General features: G+C 35.1%; 1 protein-coding gene across 1 annotated transcript in view; it reads left to right on the plus strand.

Annotated features, from left to right (window-relative positions):
- SLC30A7 (solute carrier family 30 member 7) overlaps window positions 1-12,494 on the plus strand; it is a 76,764-nt gene that overhangs the window by 7,290 nt on the left and 56,980 nt on the right. The window contains exons 3-5 of the mRNA XM_046645247.1: window positions 6,724-6,837; window positions 10,870-10,957; window positions 11,649-11,775. Of these exons, the coding sequence (XP_046501203.1) occupies window positions 6,724-6,837; window positions 10,870-10,957; window positions 11,649-11,775 (329 nt within the window). The remainder of the gene's footprint in view (window positions 1-6,723; window positions 6,838-10,869; window positions 10,958-11,648; window positions 11,776-12,494) is intronic.

A 12,494-nucleotide genomic window follows, 5' to 3' on the forward strand; every position in this document is an offset into this window, starting at 1 on the left:
TATAATGATTTGAGAGAGATTTATAAATTATTGTACTTTTTTGTGTGAGGGAATAATGTATTTTATTTCAGTTTCCAATTTTATAATTATTCCAAATTATGAGTAAATTTAAAAACTGCATTTTCTACTTAGGTGAAGAGTGTTTTTGACTTTTAGTTTTTAGCATTTATAATTGATGAAAGCTCCAGCAGCTAGCCAAATATTAAGAGCTATGGGTCATGCTGAGAACAATAGAAATTATAAGATACTGATAATTAATAAAATATAGTAATTTAATGATAATAGTGATAGGACTATTGATGTGGCTTTAATGTAGCAAGCACTGTGATAAGTGTTTCACATATAATAATTCAGATCAATTATTATAACATTTAGGACACTTTTTACTTTGGCCCCATTTAAGTGATGGCTAAATTGAGGTACAAAATAGTTAAGCAACTTAACAGTTAGAGAACTAGTAAATGGTGGATCCAGCATTTGAATCCAGGTACTCTGACTTCAGAAGTAGTGCTCATGCCTATTTTGATACTTACTGTTTTTAAAGATGGAGCTGCTGGACTGCTTACTTTCAGAATATTTCTGTTGACCTATCTTCAAGTTCACTGATTTCCTTCCTCAGCTGTGTCCAGTATGCTGATAAGCCAACTGGAAGAATTCTTCATCATTGATAACTTGTTTTTGTTCCTAGCATTCCATTTAATCCTTTTTTTTTTATGTTTTCCATTTCTCTGCTGAAATTTCCCGTTGATTCATGCATTTTGTCCACCTTTTCCATAGGTCCCTTAACCTATTAATTAGAGTTTGCTAGTTCGAATATCTGGGCCGATATCTTGGTTTCGTTCTGTTGGCTGCTTTATTTCTTCACAATGAGTTATTTTTCTTGTTCTTTTTTGTGTATTTTGAAACTTTTGGTCAAAGGCTGGACATTGTCAGTAAGGAGCAGTAGATATTGAGGTAATGGTAATTATGATTAGAAATAGGCCTGCCTCTTCTGTCAGCCCGTTAGTTGGTTAGGTCTTTTGCTTTTGTATTCTTCATTTGCATGTGTCACAGAAGCTCGCTCTTTGTGCTCATCACCCACCCCACCCCACCTCCAGTCCCAAGCTGTAGACTGCTATTGCTTGTTACTTAGTGTTAGGTTTGTGTTGAGGGCAGAGAGGCATTCATTAATTTGACCTAGACTCAGTTTTGGGCAGGGCCTGTGAGCCTGGGCCTCGAAGGTATGATTTTTTCAACATTTTTACTCCTCCTCCCGCAACAGCCAAACTCTGCCTTACGTGTGGGGATGGTCTTGGGCGGGAGTGATTTCCTGCTTCTTCTCCAGTGGTAGCAGAACATCTGCTTTGTATTGGTGCAGGATCCCATGCCTAAGGATTTTCTGCCCCTCTTTAGTGGCTTTTTTTGGTGGTTGATCTAGCATGTATAATATAAATCTTTAACTTAGCACGAATAATGTATCTTGTAAGAAGAATCTTACTGTAATACACTTCCATGTCCTTCTTCTATTCTGTGTGCTATTATTGTCATTCATTTTACTTTTCCATGTTATAAACCTCCTGGTACAATGTTTATATTTTTGCTTTATACCAGAGGTTAGCAAACTTTTTCCATAAACAGCAGATGGTAAATATTTTAGGCTTTAAAGGCCATAAGGTGTGTGTTACAACTTCTCTACTCTGTTGTTGTAGTGCAGAAGCAACTAAAGACAGTAGAGCATAACTGTGTTCCAATAAAACTATTTACAAACATGGATGGTGGCCCGGATTTGGCCTGTGGGCCTAACTTGCTGACCTCAACCAGTTATCTTTTTCAAAAAAATATCTTAATTGAGATATAATTCACATACCATACGTCCACCTATTTAAGGTATTCAATTGAATGGCTGTGGCTGTTAGTATGCCCAGAGTTGTAAAACCATCACAACAATCAATTTTAGGACATTTTTATGACCCCAGAAGGAAACCTTGCACCTGTAGCTGTCACCCTACTGTTCCCTCATCCCCTGATGTGCCCCAATTCTAGACAGTCTCTAAGCTACTTTCTGTCTCTATGTATTTGCCTATTCTGGACATTTTGTATAAATGGGATTATATAGTATATGATACTTTGTGACTGGTTGATTTCACTTAGCATTATGTTTTCAGGGATGATCCATCTTCCATATATATCAGTATTTCATATATTTTTATTGCCAAATAATATTCCAGCAGTGTGTGAGAATTCCAGTTTCTCCGCATCCTCACCAACGCTGGTTATTATCGGTCTTTTTGATTATAGCCATCATAGTAAGTGTGAAGTTGTTTCTCATTGTGGTTTTGATTTGCATTTCCCTGCAATGCGGTTAATGATGTTGAGTATTGTTTCATGTGCTTGGTGGCCATTTGTATGTCTTCTTTGGAGAAACGTCTATTCAGATCCTTTTGTTAATTTAAAAAATAGTTATTTATCTTACTGGAGAGTTTTAAGAGTTCTGCATGTATTCTGGATACAAGCCCCTTGTCAGATACATGATTGGCAGATATTTTCTCCTACCTGTGCATTGTCTTTTCACTTTCTTGATAGTATCCTTTGAAGCACAAAAGTTTCAAAATTTCAGTAATGTCCAGCCTGTGTTGTCCGTTTTTTCTTGTGTTGCTTTTGCTTTTGGTATAGTATGTGAGAAACCATTGCCTGACCCAAGAACATGAATATTTTAGCTTTTATATTTAGGTCTTTAATCCATTTTGGGTTAATTTTTGTGTATGGTGTGAAGTAAGGGTCAAAAATGAATTTTTTGCATGTGGATGGATATCCAGTTGTATCAACACCATTTGTTGAAAACCCTGTTCTCTCCACCTTTGAACTGTTTTGGCATACTTGTCAAAAATCAATTGATCATAAATGTGAGGGTTTATTTCTACACTCTAAATTCTATTCCATTGATCCATATGTTTGTCCTTATGCCAGTACCACACTGTTTTGATAACTTTAGCTCTGTAATAAGTTTTGAAATTGGGCAGTGTGAGTCCTCCAACTTTGCTTTTATTTTTCAATATTATTTTGGCTGTTCCAAGTCACTTGCTTTTCCGTATGAATTTTAAGATCAGCTTGTCAATTTCTCCAAAGAAGTCAGCTGGGATTTTGATAGGAAGTAAGTTGAATCTGTAGATTAATTGGGAAAGTATTGCAATCTTAATAATATTGCCTTCTGGTCCATAAACATGGATGTCTTTCCATCTAGTTACATCTTCTTTAATTTTTTCAACAATATTTTGTAGACTGCAAAGTTTTGCACTTTTTTTGTAATTTATTCCTAAGTATTCTTTTTGATGCTTTTATAAATGGAATTTTTTTTTTTTAAATTTCATTTTTGTTCATCACTACTGCATAGGAATACAATTGATTTTTTATCGTGATCTTGTATCCTGCAACCTTGCCAAACTCATTTATTAGTTCTAATAGTTTTTTAGTAGAGTCCTTAAGATTTTGTATGTACAAGATCATATCATCCACAAATAGTTTTACTCCTTCCCTTTCAATCTGGGTGCCTTTTATTCCATTTCCTGCCTAATTGCCCTTGTTAGACCCTCCAGTACAATGTTAAATAGAAGTGATGAGGAGGGACATCCATATCTTGTACCTGATCTGAGGGGAAAGCATTCAGTCTTTGGCTATTAATGAGGCTGATGTTAGCTGTGGCTTTTTTGTAGATGCCATTTGTTAGTTGAGGAGGTTCCCTCTGTCTCAAGTTTGTTGAGTGTTTTTATCATGAAGGGGGTGTTGCATTTTGTCAAATGCTTTTCTGAATATATTGAGATGATCATGTGGTTTTTGTCCTTTATTCTATTGATATGATATATTGTATTGATTGATTTTCATATATTAAATCAACCTTGCATTGTTGGGATAAATCCCACTTGGTCATGGTGTATACTTATTTTTTTATATATTGCTGAATTTGATTTGCTAGTATTTTCCTAAAGATTTGTGTGTGTATGTTTGCAAAAGATAGTGGTTTATAGTTTCTTTTCTTGCAGTGTCTCTTATCTGATTTTGGTATCAGGGTAATACTGGTTTTATGCAGTGAGCTGGGAAGTATTCTTTCATCTTCTGTTTTTTGGAAGAGTTTGTAAGGGATTTATATTTATGGTTCTTTAAGTGTTTGGTAGGATTTACCAGTGAAGCCATATGGGCCTCGGCTTGTCTTTGTTGGAAGTTTTAAAATTATTAATTCAATCTATTTGCTTGTTATAAATTCAGATTTTTTTTTTTTTAAAGATTTTTTATTCTTTCCTCTTTCTCCCCAAAGCCCCCCAGTACATAGCTGTGTATTCTTCGTTGTGGGTCCTTCTAGTTGTGGCATGTGGGACGCTGCCTCAGCGTGGTTTGATGAGCAGTGCCATGTCCGCGCCCAGGATTCAAACTAACGAAACACTGGGCTGCCTGCAGCGGAGCGCGCGAACTTAACCACTCGGCCACGGGGCCAGCCCCTATAAATTCAGATTTTTGTGGGGTCAGTTTTGCTAGATTGTTTTTAGGAATTTGTCTATTTCATCTATCTAATTTGTTGGCCTATAGTTGTTCATAGTATTTCCTTATAATCTTTCTTATTTCTGTAAAGTCAGTAGTAATGTCTCTCTTTCACTCCTGATTAAAGTAATTTGAGTCTTTTCTCTTTTTTCTTGATCAGTCTAGTTAAAGGTTGTGAATTCTGTTTGATAATTTCAAAGAACCAACTTGTGGTTTGTTGATTTTTCCTCTTCTTTTTCTATTATCAATGATCTTTTAAAGATATTAAAAGTAAGAAATTATTTTTTATATTTACCCACATATTTATCATTTTCAGTGATTTGTATTTCCTTCTACAAATCTAAGTTTCCATCTGGTATCATATTCCTGCTTGAAGAACTTATTCTTTTAAGAGATCTGCTAGTAATGAATTCTCAGCTTTGGTTGTCTGAAAAAGTCTATTTTGCTTTCATTTTTGAAAGTTATTTTGCTGCATAAAGAATTTTAGGTTGATACTGTTGTTGTCTTTCAATACTTGAAAGACATTGCTCTATTGCATTCTGCCTTGAGTGTTTTCTGATGAAAAATATGCTGTTAATCTTATCTTTGTTCTTCCTTATCCATTTTTTTTTTTCTGGCAGTTTTCAAGATTTCCTCTTTCTCTTTAGTGTTTAGTAATTTGTGAGGTGTGTAGGGTTTTTTCCCTGCATGGGATTCATTAAGCTTTTTGAATATGTGGTTTGTTTTCTTTGATTAATTTTGGAAAACTCTCAAACGTTTTCTCTTTAAATACTTTTTCTACCGTATTCTTTCTTTCTTCTCCATTACTGAGAATCCAAATACATGCATTTTAGTCTGTTTGATACTCTGAGAGGTTTTGGATGCTCTGGTTTATTTTTTTTTCGCTGCTTTTCTTCTTCGTGTTTTACTTTGGATAATTTCTTTTGACCTAACTGATTCTTTCTCTCTGTGTTGTGTGTTCAGAAGCCCATGTATGTTATTCTTTATCTTCAACATTATGACTTTTTAGAAAGTTTTTATCATTTCCATTTGATTCTTTTATAGTTTCTGTCTCTGTGGAAAGTCCCCATATGATCACGAATTTTCTCCAGCTTTATACCACATCTTTTAACACATTATATTTGTTTTAAAGTTCCTATAAATAGTCCAGCCTGTGGGCCTTTTTGGTTCTGAGTTTGTTGACTACTTTAGTTCTTGACAATGGGTCCTATTTATTTATTTTTTCTTGATCCTGTTATGTGTCTTATAAATATTTATTGAGCGTTGGATATTATATTTAAAAGAATAATAGAGACCAAGGTTAGTAGTATTTATGCCCAGAAATGTGCACGTGTATCTTTCTGTTAGGCCATTAGTGTGGGAGTTTTGAACCTATCTGGTGAGTAGTTGAGCTGAGTTTTCTGTTTTGTTATTGCTAGTTAATTTCAATAAGCCATAGACTTCAAATTTTTCCAGTGGCTTCAACCAACCTTTTCTTAGTATGTTATTTGGAGTACTGGAGGGTTTTTTCAGTGTTCTTGCTCCACTCTCAGCGAAATTTCAGCAAGCCCTGCACACCTGCACCACAAGGGAATCTCTCTCTGTGCTTTTCCTGGGCTCTCAGTGGTAGATTGCTGTTGTCTTAACACTTTAGTCAAGGCTCTGGTTAGGGGGGCAGGGAGGTGGGTATTTGTTCTCCTGTTGCAGCCTCAGTAGCAAGCAGGCCCTTTGTACCTGAGTGTCCGAGTGGGTGTTATTAATGTGTCTGCCCCTTCTCCCACCCTCCCTGCCTCCTTCTATCAAGAGAAGGAGCAAATATCCTGCTCCTCTTCCAGTAACAGCCAACCTTTGCTTTGTATTAGCGTATAAACCGGGGCCCATGCTGGTTCAGCCTTGCCCCCAGTAGCACATGGCTGCTTTTTCTTTTTCTTTCAGTGGCAGCTGACCTTTGCCAGTGACAGAGGGTGACAGATCCCTGCCCGTCACCCAGCAGCAGATGGCTTTGTTTCTACCCCTCTTTTAGTAGCAGCTGGGCTTTTCCTTGGGCAAGGGGTGTGAGGATTTCCTTCTTAGATGTTTAAAAATTATCCTTAATATCTTTTTCTAGATCGTATTTCAATGTTGTCTTTTTAGAAGATTAGTTCCTGATGAGTTGAGGCTGAATCTTAGATTTTTAGAGAAGGATGACTACTGTTTGGTTATTATAATATGCCAATGTGTTTTGTTCTTTTCCAGCTTAGGCTTGATTTCGGACTCTTTTCACATGTTTTTCGATAGCACTGCCATTTTGGCTGGATTGGCAGCGTCTGTTATTTCAAAATGGAGAGATAATGATGCTTTCTCTTATGGGTAAGACTTTTTAAAACCTTTTTATTGAAGTATAAGAAGTACAGAAAAATACACAAATCTCAAGCTCAGTGAATTTTCCTGAATAGAACACTTTTGTGTAACTGAACCTTTGAAACCCCCTCATGCCTCCTCATTCCTTCTCACACACCTCCCCAACTCCATGGATTAGTTTTACCTGTTTTTGAACAGTGTATAATTGGAATCCACAATCCGTACTTTTTTTTTACATCTAAGTTCTTTTGCTTAGAGGTAGGGCATCTTAATTTTACGAAAAATTTTTAGGTGAGATTGTTACTAAGTAGGGGAATTTCTCAACTCTTAACCTGTTTTTTTTGGAAGAAAAAGTTTCAGTATATGCAGATGTTCATGTTTCTCTCTTCTTTTCTTTGGAGGCGTATTTTGCTGTTAATTTATTTAAAATCCTTATTTATTAGTATAGTTTTATATCACATATCCACTTTAGCTCTGCTTTTATGTAAAATGCTTCTCATACTCTTGCTGAGTTTGGATAATTAATCAAATATTTGGGGAGTGTTTTTGTGTTGAAGGGACTATGTTGGAACATCTGGTCTCACTTCTGAGCCCAGCACCCTTAGAGGCAGAGTTTGCTGTTGCCATCTCTGATTGAAGGAAGCGATGGAGTTTCCATTATTTGATTTACTGTACCTGAGTGGGCTTTTTTGGGAGCTCTTTCCTGCTTATCTCTCTCCCCTGCTTGCTTGCTGACTCTGTCTTTTTGCCCTTCCCTGCCTCTCCTTTGTAAGTGCTCTCTTGGAATCTCTCCTTTCTTCACTGTCTTTCCTATTTTCTTGTCCCCATCTTCATACTCATTTTCTCTCTCTCGTCTCTGCTAAACTCCTTTCTGCCTCTCTTGTTCTTTCTAGTTACTTGGGCCCGTGCTCATGGTCTTCCTCTCTCCGTCTCCCTTCTACTCTCCCCTTCCTCTCTTTCTCTCCCCCTTACGTCTTGTCTCGCATTTTTTCTTTTCTCCTGCTTCCTCTGTCTACCCTTTACTGTTGTCTCTCTCAGGCTTTCTTATTCTTTCTCTCCCTCTCTCTTAACCTCCTCAGCTCTAGTTCTTTCTTCTCTTCCTTTCCCAGTCTCTCCATCCTTCTATCACTGATTCTTCTTCCCTGAGCGCCCCTTCTCTGTGCACTGTCTTGTTCTCTCCCTCTCTTGTTCACATCCACCCTCTTAGGTGCACTCTCTTATGCCCCTTGTTCTCTCTTACTTGTGCTCCTTCGTTACTTCCTCTTTCTCTCCAGCTTTGCTTCTGTTCTTGAGCAAGCACACACTCTCTCTTTCTTGCACACGCTCTTGTTCTCTTCAGATATTTATTGAGGGCGCACTATGAGTCGAGTCCTTGCTACTTCTAATGTTATAAAGATGAATAAGATATGGCTTCTGCCTTTGGGGAACTTCTAGTCTGATGGGGAAACAGTTCTGTAAAAATACCTTAACTATGCATTGTGACAAGTGCTAAAAGAGAGATAGATGAATTTCTGTGACAGAACTTGCTGATTTGGGGTATATCCAAAGTGATATGGTTACTCGTGAAATTATAAAAAGTAAGACAAAAATACCAATTATACTGTTTTTATAGTATATAACAAGAGATCCTATATATCTATAAATTCACGCAGCTTGAAAGCTCAGAAAGGAACATTTTTATCTCACTATATAATCAAGTTTCTTAAGTATATTTTGAATCATTAAGGAAAGATTGTCTGTAAAGTTATTTTGTGTTGGAAAGTTAGTAATTCATATATATTGTATATCAAAAATCCAATTGGAATATCTTATTCAACAATCTTTCTGGATCAACACTAAGTGACTATAAGAATTCCCCTCAGTTCCTTCATTCTTGGGGTATCTATTGTTTTCTGTTTAGAATGCGTAGTCTCCTGATATGAGATGGTTTTTAGGAATAGCTTTGAATACTTTCAGTGCTAGAGCAGGTTTTACTATTCAGCTTTAACTAGTTGATATAAGAGAGTAATATTCTTGCTACTTTTAAATTTCTTATCCTGTCTTTTCCTTATTTGCTTTTTTTTTCTTTTGAGAAGAGAAAAATTAGGGGAAAACTGATGTAACATTTGAAACTATTAATAATTGCTATAGTGGTAAGTAGCAGCAGTAGTAAAATAGGAGTGCCTCAAAATGACACTGAATAGGCTAAGCCTGGGGATGAATCCCGAAACCCCCAATTATTATGATCACAATAGCAGAGTGACTGCAGCAGAAGAAACAATAGGAGGAATGTGAGAGGCAGCAAAGACTTTTCAGTATTTCTTTATATAAAAGTCGTCTCTGTGCTTTGTCGCACTCCTGCTTTTGAAATAGCAAAGCCAGCATAAAAGTAATATACATCTGATAGCTGGATAGATACATATGTACACGCATATATACATATGTACATACACTTGTATCTTTTTTTGCCCTAGCTAAAGAATTGAGATAACCATTGTACTTAATTAGGCAATAGCACATTCATGAATTATATGTTTTAATTCCAAGACTCACTCTGTCTAAGTAAACATAGTCATTTGTAAAGGCAAAGTAGGTCTAGTTTTCACAAGTTTTTCGTTTTAATTCTGCAACCAAGTTTAGCAAATATATTAAACCTAATTAAATCACTGTAGTCCAACAATTTCTCAGAATTTATGGAGCACCTACTTACTAAGCTAGGCATTAGGGACAAAAAAATGCCTGAAAAACATTCTTGCCTTTAATCTGGAAATCAAGTGGAACTCAAGGACAAAAGGCTTTCAATCAAGTATTAGCCATGGGATTAGAAGGGTGGGTTAAATGAAAGTGCTTTTTATTTTGGGGGCAGTAACCCTGCTGATATGTTAGATAAATTTCTAAGTATGGGTTCTGGAAAACAGGCTGTGAATTCCTTGAATTTAATAAACTTTGTCCAGAAAAAAAGTATATGCTTTGACAAATAATGTATTAATTTAATTCATTTGTATGTGTTGGCAGGTAGAAAAATGCGTTATTTCTGAGTGTAGCAATATATGCTATGTTGACAGGACAAGCTCTAACACAACTGGATAGAGTACATTTTAAAGAGTTTGTTCTCTTTACTTTAAAAATATCTTTACAGTAAAAATTGTATTATCTAGAAGTTAACATAGAAATCTAGAAAAAGTATTTTTGAGGCTCCTATTATATTAGGGATCAGAGTGATTAACTGCTGTCGGTACCCTTTGAATAATTTAATGTGTAAAACTGCCAAGTTAAAGTTGTTTCTAATGACTTTAACTAAGCCAAATATACCTTATGGAAAAATAAAATCTTTCCTCAATGCTTCACACAGGTAGGAAGCAGAAAGCTTCAGAAGTCCATGGAAAAAAAAGAGGTATTTTAAAAATAGTTTAATTAGAATTATGTGAGGCTATAATTGATTCTAAAAATAGATAACTGAAAAGTTTTTGCTAAATTTATTAATCTTAGAAAAAGAGTGATAGAAATATAAATCTCAAGTTGTCTCTAGGATAATTCAGAAATAATTTTATTTTCCTTCAGATGAAAGCTTCACTTTCCAAGGATTTGAAAGCTGAAAGGTACAAAGCAGAAAGCTCCAGGAGTTCTTAGAAAAGAGGGAATTAATAAGTTATAAGAAACCCCTTTTTCAAGCGTTTTTCTTCTACTTTTTATCTTTGGATCCTTCCTTCTTTGCTCATTTGTCTGGTCCTGTCCTTCTTTCTCCATTGACAACTTGAGATTTGCATTTCTGTGAAAGGTCTTTATAAAACCTACTTACTCTAAGAAGTTCTTCTGATTGGCTTATAGAAATCTGTATATTTTATGGCATTCTGCTGTTAAACATAATTCATAATAATTAAATTCATTTCCTTATTTTTACATTATATGTACAATAAAACATACTATACTTCAAATACTGGGACTTTGCTGGCCACTTATAACCATATAATATGTTTTAGAATCTCGGAACATATGTAGATTTAGTATTTGATTTTTAAGAAATAAGTGAATAATTCAGTTGTTTGCTTTGCTCTTCTTTAGGTATGTTAGAGCGGAAGTTCTGGCTGGCTTTGTCAATGGCCTGTTTTTGATCTTCACTGCTTTTTTTATTTTCTCAGAAGGAGTTGAGGTATAGTAGATAATGATTAGAGTCTATAAATAACATTTTGTGTCATGCAAATGTTTATTAAATAAAGATACATGTGATAGAAGTGTGTTTTACACTATCATTAAGTATTTATTGATAACAGTATTAGACTAGATAAAATATTACTATTTTGTGTGTGTACAGGAGCTTACAAAATAATTGAAAAAATTAAGTATATGTGAAACTGCTTGGAATCGAAAACAATTCAGTAATATTGTTTTACAAGCTGTGAATGAAGTGTTGACACTATTAAAAGTAAAGGCACAGACTGTGTGGTGAGGTCCATTGGGAAGAGTTCTTAAAATAGAAACTGAGAGTTTTGCCAATGAATCTTTAATATTTGGTATATTGAAACAAATAAAGAGAAAATGTAAACATTAACAAATTTAAAATGAACAGCCGTATTTTAAGATACCCAGGAAGGATGGGTTTTAGACCAAATCTTCATGCTTTTAAATATTTCTGTTTATTTAATAATCGTTAATTGTTAACCTAACCTTTTCTGCAGTATGTGAGCACTGGTTTTATTTCTGTAAACTGCTTTGGCGGATATTTTTGGAGTGATTTTAATTCTAAAAATAACTAAAAATTTAAAAAAATTGCTTTTTGTTTTTACCAGTTGAGCACTCAGAAATTTTATCAATGCAATTTGTTTGTATTATGTGTTTTCTAGAGAGCGTTAGCCCCTCCAGATGTACACCATGAAAGACTGCTTCTTGTTTCAATTCTTGGGTTTGTGGTAAACCTCATAGGAATATTTGTTTTCAAGCATGGAGGTCATGGACATTCTCACAGCTCTGGTATGATGGTTAGAGCCCTTTGTTTCTTCATTTTCTGGTTTCTGTCGTAATTATTCATTTTTGAAAATTGATAATTTTTAAAATTAAACTCTAAATTGGTTTTTAATAACAAAAGTAATCTGTTGATAGACTCTTATTAATGTCTTCCTGAAGTGTCCCTCCCACTTCTCCATGCCCCTCCATCTCGGCGCCTTCTCAGAGTTACACATGTTAGCAGTTTGGTGTGGATCCTTTCAGACCTCTGTAGCTCATCTGTGTAGTATGATACCATTTATATAAGACAAACAAGTAAACTCAAAAACCACAAAACAAATCTAGTTACTAAAAAATTATAGTGTATGTGGGTATGAAATTTACTATACAGTCTGTCTTTGAGATCCTTCTATTTGATATACATCTATCTACCTTTTCTTGTTAACAGACACATAAAACTCTGTGATGTGGGTTACCATGGTTTATTTAACAAGGCTTCTATGGATAGGCTTCACGTCATTTCTAGTTTGTCACTATTCCACATAAAGCATATCCTTGTGAACACTTGCAAGTGTTTCCAGAGTTGTGCTGTCCTTTACAGTGGCCATTAGTCACATGTGGCTATTTAAATTTAAATTATGGTTAATTAAATTTAGTATAATTAAAATTTCAATTACTCGCTTACAGTAATGACATCTCAAGTGCTCAGTAGCCACGTAGGGCTACTGTATTGGACAGCAAATATA

This window comes from Equus quagga, chromosome 18 (genome assembly GCF_021613505.1).
Source record: "Equus quagga isolate Etosha38 chromosome 18, UCLA_HA_Equagga_1.0, whole genome shotgun sequence".
Taxonomy (NCBI): Eukaryota; Metazoa; Chordata; class Mammalia; order Perissodactyla; family Equidae; genus Equus; species Equus quagga.